General features: G+C 36.2%; 1 protein-coding gene across 1 annotated transcript in view; it reads left to right on the forward strand.

Moving 5' to 3' along the window:
• The first annotated feature begins 785 nt into the window (after nucleotides 1–785).
• LOC137410549 (pre-mRNA-processing factor 40 homolog A-like) overlaps nucleotides 786–20,129 on the forward strand; it is a 36,261-nt gene continuing 16,917 nt past the window's right edge. Inside the window, exons 1-13 of the mRNA XM_068095985.1 lie at nucleotides 786–802; nucleotides 7,517–7,550; nucleotides 7,775–7,857; nucleotides 8,029–8,136; nucleotides 8,685–8,815; nucleotides 8,915–9,043; nucleotides 11,727–11,832; nucleotides 12,536–12,673; nucleotides 12,993–13,193; nucleotides 14,097–14,247; nucleotides 14,802–14,935; nucleotides 15,302–15,508; nucleotides 16,705–16,821. Of these exons, the coding sequence (XP_067952086.1) occupies nucleotides 797–802; nucleotides 7,517–7,550; nucleotides 7,775–7,857; nucleotides 8,029–8,136; nucleotides 8,685–8,815; nucleotides 8,915–9,043; nucleotides 11,727–11,832; nucleotides 12,536–12,673; nucleotides 12,993–13,193; nucleotides 14,097–14,247; nucleotides 14,802–14,935; nucleotides 15,302–15,508; nucleotides 16,705–16,821 (1,545 nt within the window). The 5' untranslated portion in view covers nucleotides 786–796. The remainder of the gene's footprint in view (nucleotides 803–7,516; nucleotides 7,551–7,774; nucleotides 7,858–8,028; nucleotides 8,137–8,684; nucleotides 8,816–8,914; nucleotides 9,044–11,726; nucleotides 11,833–12,535; nucleotides 12,674–12,992; nucleotides 13,194–14,096; nucleotides 14,248–14,801; nucleotides 14,936–15,301; nucleotides 15,509–16,704; nucleotides 16,822–20,129) is intronic.

Genomic DNA, 20,129 nt, shown 5'->3' on the forward strand with positions numbered 1-20,129 from the left:
TGTAAAGGCCAAGGAGGTTTTTGTGGTGAGCTACATTAGTGAGGACGCTATTCTAGAGATGCCTTCTTAGTGGTACACCAGTGCGCTATGAAGCTCCAGCAGCCCAAAGTCTCTGTGGACAGTTGGTCCCTGACCTGCATAGACAGACACGATTGGTTGTTGCTCAGCAATGTTCAAGTAGTGCGGGACATGGTGGCGCCAGTCCAGACTGAAATGGCCATTTCATGTCAAGTCACTAATAAAGAACTACTGCCCATCAGGGTTGATAGACGGTTGCTCAAGGGGCTGCTGTTGACTACGAGCTTGAACTGCCCTGGGCCGAAGAGAAGTGTAGTCACACGGTGCCTCAACCTCACTGACCAGCTTCTACACCTTCGAGCCGGCATTACGGTTGGCACATAAACGGAAGTGCAAGACCACCAGGTTGATGACACTCTGGCCTCAGAGATCTCAGACCCCGAGGTGAATGACCCTCTGACGCCCCTTGTCTACCTGTTAAATCAAAACCTGTTGTATCATATTATTTGGTTGAATTTGTGAGCAAATGGTGCGATAACAAAATGTTTGCAACTATAGTACAATAATGAAATGTGGGCAAGTATAGTGGCCTATAGTACAGGTGCAAACACTTCACGATGGCTTACAATGCGCAGTCTTTTTCTATTTACGCTTTTCCTTCAAGTCCGATCGAAAGAGTCGTGATGAACAGACAACTTTTAGCTACACAACCGTTGCGTTTTTAAAAATGCAAGCGATTCAACCTCGGCACTTTTTCGCTTCTTCTTTGCGGGACAACATGGCGGTAAGCTAATCATTTTATTGTAGTAATATTTTCATGTTTGTTGGCATGCAAGGTTAACCAATTATTTACATTGTAGTTTACATTACATGGAAGATTTTTGGTGGAATTGTTATAAAAATAGTTTCATCAATATTTTGTCACAGTCTGTATTCATTCGTGTTGTATTGTTGGGTATAAGCTGAGGTATTGTTCGAACGTGTTAATCGTTAACATTCCAATTGTATACTAGATATAGTTAGTAAACTTCTCGAAGTGTGTCAGTCATTTGTTTATTTTAAAAGTTTAAGCAAATCTAATTTGTATAACGCAATAATATTTCAGTTGTTGGTATTTCACGTTTTTGCACACATAAACTTTTAAACAATCCCTTATTTACGACAGTCTACATTCTGGTACAACTCAAATTAGGAGACGAAGTACCTGCATAAATTTTATATTACTTGATTACCACTAGGTTTCGAAATTTGACCAAAATACCAAGCGCAATTGAGCCATTTGTATATAAGGATAGGTCTAACCAGAAAATGGTTTTCGGCCCAGGATTACAACACTTTAAACCTGACTAGAATATTTATCAAACGCGCACTAAACAAGCGCATTAAAAAGGCGACCCCTGTTAAAAAGAATGATTGTAGTAGCATTACTGTCAAAAAGCTATTCTATAGAGGTAAGATTATTGGTATACTCCATGAAAGTGCTCTGTCAGTAGGGTATTGAATGCTCAATGACCAAAGTCTGTCGTTGATATGGCATAAACATGTCATGTACAGACATGTGACAACATATTGTTCTCCACTATCTCAACCCAATTCTAGATGCTGTACTATAGAACAGGCCATATATGGATTCAGGAGGGGTTTTGGTTGGGAAACCCAACTGTGCGCTACTTACCATGATCTAACATAGGGATTCGAAAAAGGCTCAACCATTTACAGCGTCATTCTTTATTTCAAGAAGCCCAGGTTCCACATAGAATTCTTATTCAACAAATTAGACAGATTGATTGTCTGATCCAGAATGTGTGCAATTGGATACAAAGTTTTCTTAGAGATAGAAGTCGAAAAGCGACTATGAAAGGGACACTATCTCATAGCATGGCAGTGACTTCTGGAGTTCCACAAGGCTTGATGCTGGGGCCAACATTATTTCTCACATGTATAAATAACCTTCCAAATTCTGTGTCATTTAAAGTCAGTCTGTATGTAGATGCTAAGTTTCTTTAGTCTAAAGTCAACAATGACAGAAAATTGCAACGCTTTCAAAATGTCATTGATCAGCTCTATGAATGGTCTGTCGGGTGCACAATTCCCTTCAATGTTGATATATGTTTAGTTTTATGGTTTTCTGCAAGAACTAACTTATACTTTGGGTGGCTTAACACTCCGGGTAGTAATAGATGCCAGAGATCTTGGTATTCAAATGCAATCAAATTCGAGATTTTACAAACACATACAAGGTCTGATCCAAGAGTTCCTGGAATGGAGTTGTATACACTTGCATATTCACACAATTGAAAAACCCATTGCAGTGTTTACTGGGAAACACCTCGGGAGTGTTGTCACAAAATTTTAGGTTGCTATGACAACGCGTTCTCAAGTGAGCCGACGATATGACAAGGTCTGTTAGGTGCTTCCGACGATTTAAAAAAAATTGATCAGCATATCTAATAAACCGAAACAGCGTATTTGCATCAAGTTTTGTGTGAAATTAGGGAACACAAGGATATTATGACCTTCAAAATAAAGTTTTGATCATTCCTGAAAGCTTCCTTAAAATCGTTGCAAGCGTGCATCCTGAGCTCTTCTTGGTCATCAGTTAGCAAGCGTGGCACGAACTTTGCTGCGACTTGTCTCATGTTTAAATTGTCAGTTAAAACTGAACAGTTCTAAAACCAAGTCTAGTCTCTCCAGATATCCCTCTAATGGTTAAACGCCGATCTGCCATGACTAGAAACCTCACACTGTCGATTGACGATCAAGTTCTTGCCGACGCTGGCCTGCCAGACCGCGCATCATCTTCAGCGCTGTCTCTACCTTCGCAAAAACGTTTGTGCCACTCAAAAAATTGTTTTTTATGATCAGCATCTCCAAAAATAGTATTTAACATTTCAACTGTCCAAGTACTTGTTTTCCCTAATTTTGCACACAGATTAGTGCAAATACGCTGTTCCGATTGATTATACCTGACGATAAGTTTGTTAAAAAATCGCCAAAATCACCTGACAAGCCTTGACAAACCGTCGGCTCACAGGAGAACGCGTTTTCATAGCAACCTGAAAATTTGTGACAACATTTCGGAGGTGTTTCCCGGCACATGCTGCAATGGGTTTTTCCATCGTTTGAATATGCAATGGTATACAACTCCATTTTGGAAACTTTTGGATCAGACTTCGTAGTAAAGAAGATTAGATCCGCCTCCAAGGTTTTAGGCTCTATTAAATACTCCCTCCGATTAGCTCCTGACAAGTACAAGCTGTTAACATACATCAGTCTATGCAGACCTATTCTGGAGTATGGAGACACTCCATGGGTTCTTGCAGACAAAACCCTTTTTGAATTGCTAGAATCAGTGCAAAACCAAGTTATCCGCTTTATCAAAAACATTAAGACCGTCCCGATCTGACAGAAGCGCAAGCTCAACTACAGCTTTTACGTAAATCACACCAAATAGCCATACTGATGAGAATAATCTCTGGTGAAGATAAACAACACCTTCTCCTCAGCTTATGATGAACCGCGTAAAGTTAGAAACTGCACCGCCATGACCACCCGTTTAGCTGCAAGGGGCGAACCAGCTTTCATATATGCATCCCACCGGGTATACTATTACAGCTTTTTCTCACGCGCTGTTAGAGATATGAGGATTGGGTCAACAAATAATGAAGGATAATCTCAGCAGCATGATGTATTGCTGTCTCACACCGTCTCAAATCGTATACCATATGAAGCAATTTTCCCTTTGCGCCGTCGGTATTATCAGTGCTCTATGTTGTATGAGGTACTGTTTATTGTGCAAAGTATATTATGGTTGCCCAAATAACTGAGTCAAGCACAATCATCAATTTTGGGCAGTAAGTAATTGCAATACATAAGGTGGTAAAATAAAATGCCACCAGGACTGTTGACGCTTTCTTGGGTGGTCCTAACACCGGTTAAAAGCTTTTCTTGCCCGGACACAACTGTGATTCAAAGAAAAGGCTCAGCCAGTACGTCTACAGTTGCTGACCAAGTGCAGAGACTGCCAGCAGTGCAAGCATCGTTTACAAAAGAAGTCTTAAATGGGATCCCAGCTTCATAGTCATTGACCTGCCAGTTCATGCCCCTAAATGTATGTACCCACCTATTTTGCTGATTTCTGTCGGGGTTGCCTCCCTAGTCATTGATCTCTATCAAGCAGTGGGGAAGCATCTCTCTAGCAGTGGGTGGGTCATAAAACAAGTTATATTGGTTTACATGATACTGTTACCTATTTAGAGATCAGGCTAAAAGTTTACTCTATTTGTTACTGCTCTTGGCAACATCACACTCGACTCAGTTGCTTGAGTTTCCCAATACTAATATACTTCATATACAGAGCATATCCCATCATGGGTACACCTAGAATGCTCTTCCCAACAGCAGGCTGACAAACAACCAGTGAGCTATGCATAACCGGTGACCATGGATGAAAATGAGAGCTACGGAAGACACAGTAAAAATTAAAAAAATCTCTCTATCACCTGCTCTGATATAAATGGTGCAAACTTCTGAGCACCCTGTATTGGTGATGTTTGGTTGGAGACAATTATAGCAGTAGTGACTATGAATGACTACAGATAACAATGTTTAATAAGCATACTTATTTATTTGAAAATTGATCATTTAGTCCCAAATGTACTCAGTATTCTATTTGAAGTGGTTTCATATTGACCAACACCGACATTAATGTAATGAATAGCATGTATTGGTTCTCTTTAAAGGTTGACTTGCAACAAAATTCACATTACAGTTATTTGGTATCAAAAGATTCACCGTGTCTTACTCTGTTGTGTTGTAGGTGCCAAATATGTGGAAATGTGATTACAAGCTCTTAAAAGCTCAAAAATGAAAAGCCGCCGTAGATTGGAATCTTTTTATTTCTCTGACGTAGTCATGAAGTTTGGTTATTGTCTTGTCACGTGATGTTCTCACGTGGATTGAAAGGCCAATAAAAATCTCAATATAAAACTTATCGTAGCACTAGTTTATGACAATCACTTCGGGTTTTATCGAAGGCCCCGTATCAAATATAGATGCTCGCTACTTTACAGTTTTGTTTCGGTTTGGTCTAATCGGCAAGTCGTAATCTGATCGTGTGACCCAATACTTCGCAAATAATTTCTGCAGCACTTTTCGATTATTACAAATGACCAACAGGCTCGTCATGATTATCAGACAATGATATATACTCCTTCAAGCTAAAGCCAAAAAAATTAAATGAATTTTTACGGTAAGTAATAAGATAATCACTGCTAAAAGTGACAGCATTACAATGACGATAAAACAGACGCGTAAGAACAATAGACATAGTTTTATTGAATGCGTGAAGTATATTTGTGAAAATATTTCGACGAATACGGTTGCATTAAAAGGTAAACAGAAACCATCTACCACAGCTACTTCACATTTGTGCCGTTTTGGAAAGAGAATCCAAACTATGACGGTCTCGTGTGACTGCGATTAACTGTTCGTTGTTGAGCTTTTAAGAGTTTGTAATCACATTTCCACATACAGTGAAACACGGATAACTCGCCCTCGGATAGCTCGAACACATGGTTAACTCGAACGGACTTGTTTGGTCCGTTCCCACGCAATCATAAATAGCTTTAGATAACTCGACCTCAACTTCGTTAACTCGAACAGTTTTTTTGCCCAACGGCTACTGAGACGGTTGTTATCGCTTTAGAATATCACTTTATTCCAAACCATAGAGATACACAACAACTTTTAGTAGTTGTTAGGCGTCATTATTACCACTATCGGCAAAATATTTTCGTTGACTTTTCTAAAGGTTTGCAAAAAATCAAATTTTACCAAACATCCGCTTGGGGATAGCCCTCTGCAAGCAAGAAGCGAGGTAACCTTCAGATAAACTTAAAGAAAAATCTGCAAACTGGTTTTTGTTAAAACGCTCAAAAGAAAAATGTCTTTTTTCTGAGAGTTTCAACTGCGATCAGGTTCTGACTATTTTAATCTAAAAACGTCCTGGCAGTCACATCACCTAAAACAAACAAACGAATCTCAAGTATTAGGAAAATATTTATACTTTCTAACAAAAATTGTTAAAATATCACATGAGAGGCCCCTTAACTTGCAACAAGAAATCAATGCTTTTGATTTATATATAGTTTGTATATGTACTGATAAATACATGCACTTGTGACAGTGTTCTCATAACTTAAATGCTCTGATAACTCGAACACTTTTTCTCGCTCCCGTGAAGGTCAAGTTAGCTGATTTTCACTGTATTTTGCACCTACAACACAACAGAGTAAAACATGGTGAATCTTTTCATATCAAATAACTGTAATGTGAATTTTGTTGCAAGTCAACCTTTAAGTATTTTATTCAAAAGGAAATCAACAAGGCAATACAATTGCGAGACAGTTTCTGGGTTATCATTAAAACTGTGATGATTGTGCAGCATCAGTTTGATTAAGTGGAGTTCTGAGTGTGACCATTTGACTATATATGGGCAGGGTTTTGTTAATCTTTTAGTGATGACAATGCTCACATCCAGAGCCCCAGCTGATTCACTATTCTTTTTATTTCTCCTCTCACTCCAAAATATTGCTACCAACGTCACTAAAACAAGCCTTTTTTATGAAGGACCTTTGTCTATTTTACACTTTTTATGTTCTTAAGTTATAGCATAGCTTTTTTTGTCGACTGCTTGCTCCGCGGTTAAGTATTGTTCTCACATTCCATGATGCAAAATCGTATCAAAAGTTGATTAGACACATTTATAGCTTGCAATAAATTTAAAAGGCTACTCTTAGGTTTGCAAAGTTGTACGATCAGTCCTCTATACAGAATAAGAAACCTCTGGGCAGACAAGGCAAGACTAAAATGAGTACAGACTTTAAACAGCCACGGTGACTGACCTATGTGCTATGACCTGGTTGCTAGTTTATATATGCGCAGTCCTTATAAGATGCCATGCTTCTAGTTTTGTTTCATGGTGTTTTCCTAAATAATTCCATAAAGCCTAAATATGGTTGATTTAGTGATTAGTTTTTAATGATGCCCATCAAAAAGGGACACATATATGTGGTTTGTAACATACATGTACACCATAAGATGAGTTTGGGCTATAAAGGATTTGCCTGCCATTTCAGATTTTGAATAAGTTGTTTTTCTTGCAGCATTAGGTATATTCGCTTAGTGATTGTGCTTAGTAACATCGGTATAACACAAAAAAGGTTATCAATTTTCATAAGTTGATGTAAATGGATATTGATATCAGACGCATACCAACACACAACGCTGTTGACAAGACATTCTGGCTTTTCATATGTTCTTTATTCTATGTGAAAATTTGCTTCGTCTCAAGGACGGCTATAAAAGTTTGCAATTTGAGTTTTTAATATTTTCGTTTGTAAAATTGTTGTTTGGGTGGGTGCAAGTGCTTTTTTCTATTGCTCTCTGGTTTCTGTAGACAGCTGTCATTATTTAGTCATCTATTTTTGTTTTGTAGAATCCGAGACCGCCATTCCAGACTCATCAGTCAGGTAGGTGCCATGTGAAACCTTTAAAATGGCGAGAGGCCATTGGGTGTGTTGGTTCTTTCACCTAATTATGGTCATCTCCCCGGTTTAAGGGCTTGTAATGAGTTGTTTTATCATCAACTAGTTATTGCAGTAGAAATTACTGTTGGAACAACGCTGAGGTGCTATAGGTGGTCAGTGTTATATATGTTGATAACTTTCTTTTCACTGTGACATGTTTGTTTCAGGTTTCGTAACGAGACCTCCAATGAATGTGCCGCTGCCGCGACCAGGCATTGCTCAAGCCCCTCCTTCTGTGCCCCAGGTCAAGGTAAGCAGTGCTGTAGTATCTTACACTGATACTCCTATGAGTTGCAGTGTGAACAATAATAACACAATTATTTTCTATCACACAGCATCTCATGTTTCTTATTACCGCGAAGCAATCAACTAGTTGCTGATATGGAAGGTTGTCATACACTCTTGTCTATGGTCTCTGTAGAGCGTTTGGACAGAACACAAAGCCCCAGATGGCAGATCCTATTATTTTAACACAGTCAGCAAACATTCGGTTTGGGAAAAGCCTGATGAGTTGAAGACTGAGGCCGAAGTGAGTTGATGCCAACATTTAGTTTTTTAGGATTTGCCTGTCCTTAATATATAATGAGTGATTCCAGTCTGGATTAAGAGCCTAACGTAATAATCAGTAAACCTTGTATGATGTAGAGCTGTGTTATTGCGAATTGACCTTGAAGAGATTAGCCCATCATTCGGTCCCATTTGAATCACAAAGGCTTTAGTTACTGTGTTAATGTTTATTTGTCTAATATCAAGTTTTTGTCGAAAGGTATAAGCTGCATGAAGGTTTACCACCGTTACAATAATTCATATGTTTACTTATTCATAAAAATAATTGTTCTGATTGTACTACATAATTAATCAAACTGCATTTATGTTACTAGAAGTAATATATTATTGAAGTAATATATAATGTTACTTCAATAATATAGGTTGTGATATATGGATATAGATCATTATTTCATTGTAAATCTCTAGAATTTTAGGGTTCAAAAGTAGATTTTTTTAAAAATATGTTGTTGAAGCCTTCCGAAAAAGTTATTCGCATGTTAATTGCCTTTTAATGCTGTTACCTTCTAGAAACTTCTTGCTCAGTGTCCTTGGAAAGAGTTCAAATCTGAGCAGGGGAAAGTCTATTATCATAATTCCATCACTAAAGAGTCCAAATGGACGAAGCCCAAAGAGCTGGAACTCCTAGAGCAGAATATCCAGTAGGTTGATCTGGTCCTTTGCTCACATGATGCTGTCTTTGTCTCTTGCTTTGCGTGTGATTCACCCTTGTGACGAGCAATTACGATACAATGTTACAGGAGTGGTGCTGCCCCAGCAAAACCTGGAGGCTCGGCTATTGAAGCAGCAATGCAAGCCACTCTCGCTTCTATTGCACTTCCACCATCACAGACAAGTTCACCTGCTGCCACAGTTGACCGCCCTTCAAGGTAGGCTCACTATTCGCTTACCGTTTGTCATAGCTCATTTTTTGTTTCTCATTTGCATATTATACCCTATCTTACATCAGGTCATTTAGACCAGTACAATTTCAGCATAATTTTATGTTATTTCGTGACTGTACTAGATTGTTAGTAGTACTAGGTTACTCGCTACACGTTAACTCTTTCGGTTGCTATGACAAGTCGTTATAGTGGCTCACCATCAAAATGAAATGATTCATTCGGACGGAAAGCCCTTGCGACAGCTTGTAGAAGTTGCATTTGGAATACACTTGTTATGGGTGGCGGACTTAATAGATTTTTCCTGTCAAGTTTGCTATCATTTAGTTAGGTGATCATTTCGTCGAATAAAAGTGTTTAAGCATTATTATTGAAACCCAACTATCATGGTTGCCAATGTTGTTAATTTTCAGTTATTATAGACGAGAAAAAATCTTCATTGCAAACTCAACATATTTCTGCAGCACTCTTGAACTGAAGCTCTTCAACATTGGACCTCAGATGTTTCTCATACCGATATTTCAGACAGTGATATTGATTCTGAATGTTCCAAACGTTCCAGATTTTCTTTTAATGGGAAACAAAAACAATATAAGTTCACTTGTAGTAGTAATACTATTTTCTACTAGTAGTGATGACAACTCACATGTGTTTTTTGCAAATATTCCTGCTTAATATCAACAAAGTTTCACCTATCAAACATCTAATTCAACTATTGCTAGTGAATATGTTTGACTCTCATTCTCCTATTAGTACTCACCACAACATTGACGATAATTGTCTGGTAACTGCCAAGGAAAGTGAATAGTGCCTCTTAATGCAAAATCTTATCCTGATAGAAAAAAAAATTAGTTTTAAAAGAACTTAAGCTTTTGTGTTAAAAAACAGCATATTTTAATAAAAAAAACTTAATGAAAATTAATTTTGTTAGAGCAACAACAAGAAAATAATAAGGAAGAATTAAAATTAGTTCATGTTGGTTAAATTGTCAGCTGATCAACATGGTTGTTATGTGTGCTTACATTGCCAGCTGTTGCTATCCGATGCACACTACTGTTCTGGTATAGTTCTTTTATTTTTCAACATTTAATTCAACATTTAATTCAGCATTTAATTCAACATTTAATTCAACATTTAATTCAGCTTTTAATTCAGCTTTTAATTCAGCTTTTAATTCAACATTTAATTCAGCATTTAATTCAACATTTAATTCAGCATTTAATTCAACATTTAATTCAACATTTAATTCAACATTTAATTCAACATTTAATTCAACATTTAATTCAACATTTAATTCAACATTTAATTCAGCTTTTAATTCAGCATTTAATTCAACATTTAATTCAGCATTTAATTCAGCATTTAATTCAACATTTAATTCAGCATTTAATTCAGCATTTAATTCAACATTTAATTCAGCATTTCATTCAGCATTTAATTCAACATTTAATTCAGCATTTAATTCAGCATTTAATTCAACATTTAATTCAACATTTAATTCAACATTTAATTCAGCATTTAATTCAACATTTAATTCAGCATTTAATTCAACATTTAATTCAGCATTTAATTCAGCATTTAATTCAACATTTAATTCAGCATTTAATTCAACATTTAATTCAGCATTTAATTCAACATTTAATTCAACATTTAATTCAACATTTAATTCAGCTTTTAATTCAGCATTTAATTCAGCATTTAATTCAACATTTAATTCAACATTTAATTCAACATTTAATTCAACATTTAATTCAACATTTAATTCAACATTTAATTCAACATTTAATTCAGCATTTAATTCAACATTTAATTCAACATTTAATTCAACATTTACTTCAACATTTAATTCAACATTTAATTCAACATTTAATTCAGCATATAATTCAACATTTAATTCAACATTTAATTCAGCATTTAATTCAATATTTAATTCAACATTTAATTCAACATTTAATTCAACATTTAATTCAATATTTAATGTGAAGTTATCTGATATTAGAAATAACAATGAGCAAGGTCAGTGTGCTACACCTGAAGTGAGCTCGATGTCTTTGGCTGCATCAGAGACATCTGAGCTATCAGTCCAATTATTATGTCAATGCTGGCCTCCTCATGCATAGCTCTCTACTAACTGTAACTGTCGCGTTTGTGGAGTTTTCTTCACTATATTGTTTAATTCATAGCATATAATCATGGCCAAGCTCAGTACTTATGTAGCGATAAAAACCTGTCAGCTTTACATATCTCATTTCAATCTTTGAAGGTTTCCTTTTATAAATATAGAACAATGTATTTTTGTATTTTACATGGGGAAGGCATTTACTAAATGCTTTCTCTAAATAAAAATCTCTTAGCAGCTTGTCAATGCACCGTCTGTATATATGAATAAGAATTAAACATGCAAGCCAACAAACCCAAGTAATATTTATCTAATTACATTGAGTCATGGATATTTCGGATTCATATTAGCTATTCCCTCAGTTGGTTTGTTCTACTCTACAAAGTTTTTATTAAAAAGTATGTGAATATACTAATGGAGCCATCATTTTAAATATTACTGTTATTAGTATTTCACTTAATTTGTTTCTGTCGGGCATATCTAAAAGAGAATATTATCTGGCTTTTACTGATGATAACTCTATTTTATTTTCCTCTTCTTACTTCATATTAGTGAGAGTTCTAGCGACGAAGATGATACTAAAAAGTCATCAAAACCTCTTACCTTTGCTAACAAAAAGGAAGCCATGGATGCATTTAAACAGCTTCTGAAGGAGAAGGTATGCAGGAGCACTATTCACGTAGAGACACTCGACGTAAAGTGGTGTTTAACGCATTTGATAAATAATTGATAAATAGTCTCACTGAAATCATTTTTTGCTGAGAGTCAAAAGCAATTAGTAAGTTGTCTGCTCTTAGGTGTCAGGCAACTTTTGTTAGTGCGATGCAACGTCTTGGCCTTATTCTGAGAATATTTTTCATATTATGGGATGTTTATAATTTTCTATAAGCTCTGCACAGCATCTTCAAATCTGCGTATAGATATTGTTGCCCTCAACTATCTTTTTAGCATTGTAACAAATATTATTGTTTTCTATAGAACTTAATATGGTTACAACGTGTCTTGCGCACGGTTTATGAATAAAGGTACATATACTTAAAGCAATGTCAAAAATAACTGTGTGGGGAATCCTTCTGAGAAGTATTCCAACTGCTCAAGCATGCCCAATGATAAACTCGACTAAAGGCATTTTTGCAATTATTTATAATTTATTGATTTTGATAATAGTGGTAGGTTGCTGTCAATCATAGATACTCTGTGTGAGTCTAACATAATATAAAGAGCTAATTTAAGCTACCTATGCCATGTGTTCACTCAAGAGTTCATCGCGCTATCGATCCATAGTCCTTTGCAGTTTTCTATATGCTCGTCTTGTTGCTCAAATCTCAACTGTATTCTACACTCATGTTTTTTGTTGACAGGAAGTGCCCTCCACAGCTACCTGGGAGAGTGCCATGAAATTAATAGTAACCGATAGGAGGTACACAGCCCTTGTACATCTCAATGAGAAGAAGCAGGCATTTAATATGTATAAGATACAGACTGCCAAAGAGGAAAAGGTATGATTATACATATATTTTATCGACCTAATTCCTGTTTTGAGGTTTCACATTGATGGCAGCATTGTATTTCTCAAGAAGTCACCAAGGAAACACAAGTCTATCAGCGCTGTAACACTTTTATGTTATATATATTTGTTATAAAAAATCTCCTTTTAAGGGGTTTATGTCCAAACTTTTGTGGAGCTCTGAATCACACCAATAACTCAAATAATCACAGGTTACCACCCTACCCTAGCTGTTACTCTTCTGGTATCATTTGTACACATTTACCACACATATCATGGTGGCTGGAAGTGAACATTTGCTTTTGTAATAGGAAGAAGCGCGGTTGAGGGCGAGGCAAGCTAAGGAAGATTTGGAAAAGTTTCTCCTTCTCTCGGACCAGATGACATCTGCACTTCGATTCAAGAAAGCTGAGAAGCTTTTTGAGGACGTACCTGAGTGGCAGGATGTGAAGGAGCGAGACAGGAAGGATATATTTGAGGATGTACAGCATGAGGTGGCCAAAAGAGAGAAGGTAGGTGACCTCTATATGTAGCTTACTGCATTTCTCTAATCCAATGCGTCTTTTTGTGTTGACTGGGTTCTAAAATCTGTTGTGTGCTGTTGATAAGTGAACAGCAAACAACAAAAACTCCTGTTAGGTATGCAGCAGAGGTGTGCCGCTAATCAGGATTTACTTTTTAAAAAACCCAAAAAAAGTACAGCGACACGCTTATGAGGCTCAGTTTAAATTCAGAGCGGCGGTGGGCAAGTTACGCCATCATATGCGGCGGTGCATGGGTTGAGGTATAGCCAGTCTCTTATGTTTAAAGCTTTGGAGAAAGCCAGCGTCGCTGTGAAACCACAACTGGCGACCGAGTCTGACTCAACAATGTTGAGTGGGAACCCTGAATGTTGGACAGTGAAATATCTTACTGGTTTGGTTCGCTTCGGATAGTGATCATGTAAACTTTGAGGGTTTAGTGGAAGAGTGAATGTATTATCCAATATTATATATATGTAATCTATGTATATAAATCTGAAAGTTTGTTTTCATCTGTTTGAATGTGTGCCTGTTCAGTTATAGCTAATGAAATTCACAGTGATTGCAACTGCAAGTTTCAAAATCACCAATTTAACCATTGGGCTATACAGTCCTTAGCAATCAATCGCTTCATCACACACCATATACCCTTTTCTTGATTGCACACGCTAAATAACATATTAATTGAAACTCTATTAACTCTATAAAACACAATGTTTATCAAACATATTTCCCTAGTAGTTCCGAGACAATAAGCAACATTCCATAAGATATAAGAGTTACAATTAAGTTAAAAATGAGTTTTGGTCAGCCATTCATTAGCGATGGTTGCAGCCTTGTTTTTTACTTGAAAACTCTGTCATGAATGCTCTCATGACTGTTTTATGATCGCAGGAGGCTGCCAAGGCACTGAAAAAGAGGAACAGTAAAGTTTTTAGTGAGATACTTGACTCCATTCCTAAACTCACCCATCTGACTACCTGGTCCGAGTGTCAGCAGCTACTTTTAGATATGCCACAATTTACTGAAGATCAGGACCTGCTCAGTATGTCACCTTTCTTGATTCAGTTTATAAGTTTAAGCCTTTCCTTGTATAGCATATCTTTATATCATTATCATAGCGTATCATTTATAGCGTACTTTATCCCAGTGTGCACTGCATAGCATTGTATACATTTGTATAACATTCCTTGCATCAGTGTATAACATACAATTACTACAGAGTTGAGCATACCTTGCAGCGTGTATTTCACCTCTGTCCGCAGCATACTGTAATTTAGTAGGTAACACATCTACCAGTTATATGAATTGGGCATTGGGTTGTCCGAGTCTGGTTTATGCTTTATCTCAGTCTGGTAGTGTCCTGATTGAATTTGTAATATGTCTATCCCGTCTGTGCAACACTCCTTTATAGCGTGTATTATTCCTTATCCTACGCAATATACTTGACTTTGCTGTGTAATATGTATCTTATCTCAGTGCTAAATGCAACATATTTTTATGCAATATGCTTTACTTAAACATTGATTATGCCATTTTTGGTGAGCCGATACTCATTGCAGTGTGTCATGTAATTTATCTCTGCCTATGTTTTTGCAGACATGGATAAGGAGGATGCCCTTATATGCTTTGAGGAACACATTCGAATGCTCGAGCAGGAATATGATGATGAGAAAGAGCGGGAGAGAAGGAGACTCAGACGTCAGCAGCGGAAGAATAGAGACTATTTCATCGTAAGCTGAACTCGGTTTATGAAGGACTCGCGTGTCCACTAGCCCTTTATATGGTGTGCTATAAGCTCACTCATCAGTCTATATACATCCAACAGACAAGTTGATACCCATACATACCTTTATATCTTTATAACTCTACCATATCATCTAAAGTGGGCTCTTACCTCACTTGCACTCCTCGTATAATTGTCATGACTAACTGTGAGCATGCGTGACGGAAGGTGTTCTTTTTATAAGTATTATTTTTGACCCGTTCTTTCCTTTGAATTGTGGTGCAGTCCCACGAGGATTGACTCACATATGCTGTCATGGTGTTCCTTTTCATGATATAGGAGTCATTTTCTCATGCACATAATTTCTTTCTAGGAACTGTTGGATGAGCTTCACGAGGAAGGAAAGCTGCACTCCATGTCCCTCTGGATGACTCTCTACACAACCATCTCCGCTGATGCCCGATTTGACTCCATGCTCGGACAGCCTGGATCCACTCCTCTTGACCTCTTCAAGTTCTTTGTTGAAGAGCTCAAATCTAGATTCCAAGACGAAAAGAAGGTTATAAAGGAGATACTCAAGGTCGGTTCGTCTAAAGTGGCACCTGTTTTGGTTGGAAAAGTTTATCTGAGAGGTTTTTTAACAGGAACTATACTTAGCATGTATCGTAAAACTTCTATTTGAACGCCATGGGGGTCTATTTTTCAGCTCTTCATTTATAGTGGCGCTTTATTATAGATGACGTTCAAATAGAGGATGTATTTTTCAAATAGCTAGTCAGAGTTTTTGTAAGATAAATTTAACTTTTTTACGGGTGAAGTGAACGCGCCTATATTTTGCACTCTCCTTCAGGCCGATTAACCTTTTCATACGCAAAAAATCTGCTATAACTTGCCCCCGACTTGTTGTAGATCTCTAAATAAATATGTATTGGCAAGCAGAGAAATATCTCTATCAGTTGACATCTGTTGCCTGCAATTAACCTACGATGATCTTATAGTCTGCATTGCAAATTGTTTTAGCTTCTAATGTTTTACTCCATTCTAAATGTGAAGGCATATTATTATTTTATAACTGTGTTTAATGCTGTTTCATAGAATCTCATTGCATCATTGAAATCCTTGCTTCAGTTTGTCTCCCAACATCTACTCTTCTCCTGCACTGCTGAACTAGTCGATATTAACATTCCAACAATTTTTTTAACAGCAAAACTTGCGCCTTTTCATATAAAATACACATTTTGCACAAATAAATAGCTTCCAAATTTAGCTTCCAAATAGTAGTACAAATTTCATTTTAATAGCTAAACCGTTTTTAAAATACGTGGGAAGTATCAAAACCGCATTAAACAATGAGCTAATATTAGCTTGATACAGTTATTATTGATTTCTATGCTGTTGCTTTCAATGCTTTAACAAAAAACCGACCGTAAAGCTTTGGAGTTGAAAACGGACTTCGGTACAAACAGCGGCAACGAAAGAATTAATTGTTATTGATGTAACTAAGTGATTATTAGCGCCATTTTGTGGACACTTCTATTGATCACTTACTATTGATCACTTGCTATTATGGATTCGTAAATATCAATAAATGTTTAAGTGTCGGTTAATTGGAGGTGGCATTCAAATAGAGGGTGGTGCTCTACATTTTAACCCTTCTCCTAAAGTAGTAGCCAAATAAAGGTGGTGTTCAAATAAAGTTGCTGCCGAATTAGAGGTTTTATGGTATATTTCTTATAACCCCATAATCTCTCATGTTGTGAAAAATTTTCTTAACAGGATGCAGGATTTTTGATGGACCTTAGCACAACCTTTGAGGATTTCGCATCTACTGTGACAACAGACAAGAGGAGTCAGGCGCTTGATGCAGGCAACATAAAGTTAACCTATCGCACGGTATGCAGTTTTTATCTTATTCTCCTATATATTGGTTTATAATACTTCTACTCTTGTCTGAGTGACTCTACCTGGTCTACCTCTGTCTGTGTAACCGTTCTTGCCTTTGTATGTAACGTGTTTTTAACTTGGGTGTATTACGCCCCTAGTCCTATGCAACATATAGAAATCTAGACTGTGTTTGATATAACTAAAATATGTGGAAGCAGCTACAATGTTGTTCACTCTTGACCAAACGTGAAACAGTGTCTTAACTGCTATGACAAATTTTAATTATTCCAAACAGTATACTTTTTGTAAACAATATTTAATATACTCCACAATATATTTATTATAAACAATATTTAATATACTCTACAATATACAGTGAAACTCGGATAACTCAAACTTCAAGGGACCGAGCAAAAGTGTTCGAATTATCAGAGTGTTCAAGTTATCAGAGCACTGTCACAAGTCCATGTATTTACTTATTTATTAGTAGATACATGTACATATACAAACTATAATATAAATCAAAAGCACAAATGGCTTGTTTCAAATTAAATGCTTCTAATGTAAAGTTTAAAACGTTTTTATCAAAAGGTATAGAGATTTTTCTATCACTTGAGATTGGTTTGTTGTTTGAGGTGATGTTATTGCCAGGACGTTTTTTAGATTGACATTGGCAAAACTTGATCGTTATTGAAATGCTCAAAAGAAAAGACATCTTTTTCTTTTGAGCGTTTTACCCACGATCAATTTTGCCGATTTTTCTTGAAGTTTATGCAAAGATTAACTTACTTTACCTGGCATTCGTTAAGAGCAACACTCCAAGGCAGTTCAATTAAAAGTTTTATGAGGTTTTACGGTATATTGTATATCACTAACGTTTTTTGAATGGATACTTATTGAATGTACACACGTATTCTGTGTTTAGGTCAAACGATGAATAGTTTTTTTTAGCTAAGTCAACGTATACGTTTAATTACCACAATTTTTAAAACGTTTTAAACATTCAACATTCCGACGTTGATTCAACACGGAATCCACGTCGGAAAACTATTCATCACAGGCTAGCCGGGTCACGCACTGAAGGATTTTCGCCACGCAAATACAAAACAAAAACAACATGCTGTTTTTGTTTTGTATGTGCGTGGCGAAAATCCTTGCGCCCGTGACCCGGCTAGCCCGTGCTATTCATCGTATAACAGTATAAATCAAATTTCACCAAACCTTTAGAACAGTCGTTGACAAAAATATTTTGCCGATGGAGGTAGTAATGACGCTTATGAATTACGAAAAGTTGATGTTTACCTCTATGGCTTGGAATAAAGTGATTTTCTAAAGCGATAGCAACCGTTTCGGTAGCCGTTGGGCAAAAAACAGTTCGTTATAACAGTGTTGAGTTCGAGTTGTATAGAGCCATTTATCATTGCGTGGGAACGGACCAAGCAAATCCAGTCGAGTTAACCATGTGTTCGCTATATCCGAGGGCGAGTTATCCATGTTTCACTGTATTTATTATAAACAATATTTAATATACTCTACAATATATTTATTATAAACAATATTTAATATACCCAACAATATATTTATTATAAACAATATTTAATATACTCAGCGATATATTTATTATAAACAAGATTTAATATACTCAAAAATATATTTATTATAAACAAGATTTAATGTACTCAACTCTTATAGTTTAAGAGTCCTCTTTTTTAATTTGAACATTTGAACAACATGAAAGGGCAGGAAACAAGTCAGAGCAGTGAATAGCTAGCTACGCACTGCTAGTAGTAGGATACCTGGCAGGCATAATGAAGTGGTCTGGGGAAGCAAAAAAGGAAACAGACAGCAACTCGCAAGCTGCTGACCAGTGTAACATTGTAATGTTACACTGATCCCAGCTGCTCCCAGTGTAACATTGTAATGTTACACTCTATTGCAGATCTTAACCATTAAATACATTACAGTTACTGTAGGTAACCTTAGTTACTAAGGTTAAGATACTATTTTGTTACTAATTTTTAATATGTACAGTACGTATATAAGGTTTTGATACTTACTACGGGTTTGTATAGCCCTCTACGATATTTTCGCCTTATAATTCCAACACTGGGACGAATTAAAATTGTATGACGAGGGTCGACTGTATATACATGTATATACATATTTATATATGTACAAATATATACACACTAAATGCAGTATTTAAAGTCTCTTGCATAAAAACACTCAATATTATAATATAATTATATAATATTATAATAGGGCATTGTAAATTTAAAGGTTGACTTGCAACAAAATTCTCATTACAGTTATTTGGTATCAAAAGATTCACCATGTCTTACTCTGTTGTGTTGTAGGTGCCAGATATGTGGGAATGTGATTACAAGCTCTTAAAGGCTCAAAAACAAACAGTTAATCGCAGCCACGCGAAACCGCCGTAGTTTGGATTCTCTTTCCAAAATGGCTCAAATGGAACGTAGTTGTTACAGGATGGTTTCTGTTTACACTTTCATGCAACCTCATTCGTTGAAATATTTTCACAAATATACTTCACGTGTTCAATAAAACCATGTCTATTGTTCTTACGCGTCTATTTTATCGTCATTGTAATGCTGTCACTTTTAGCACTGATATCTTATAACTTACCGTAAAGTTTCGTTTAATTTTTTAACCTTAGCTCGAAGGAGTACATATCATTGTCTGATAATCATGACGAGTCTGTTGGTCACTTGTGATAATCGAAAAGTGCTGCAGAAATTATTTGCGAAGTATTGGGTCACATGATCAGATTACGACTTGTCGATTAGACCAAGCCGAAACAAAACTGTAAAGTAGCGAGCATCTGTATTTGATACGGACAGAGTCTTCGGTAAAACCTGAAGTGTTTGTCATAAACTAGCGCTACGTTAAGTTTTACATTGAGCTTCTTATTGGCCTTTCAATCCACGTGAGAACATCACGTGACAAGACAATAACCAAATTTCATGACTACGTCAGAGAAATAAAGAGATTCCAATCTACAGCGGCTTTTCATTTTAAGCTTTTAAGAGCTTGTAATCACATTTCCACATATCTGGCACCTACAACACAACAGAGTAAGACATAATGAATCTTTTGATACCAAATAACTGTAATGTGAATTTTGTTGCAAGTCAACCTTTAAATAGGATGAAAGTTAAAGTCAAGTTTAAAACATTTTTATTGCTAGGAATAAATTTGTTTTAAACTTGACTTAAACTTTCATCATATTTAATTTTGTACGTATATATATATATATATATATGCGTATATATATATATATATATATATACAGCTGT

The sequence above is a fragment of the Watersipora subatra genome, chromosome 1 (genome assembly GCF_963576615.1).
Source record: "Watersipora subatra chromosome 1, tzWatSuba1.1, whole genome shotgun sequence".
NCBI lineage: Eukaryota > Metazoa > Bryozoa > Gymnolaemata > Cheilostomatida > Watersiporidae > Watersipora > Watersipora subatra.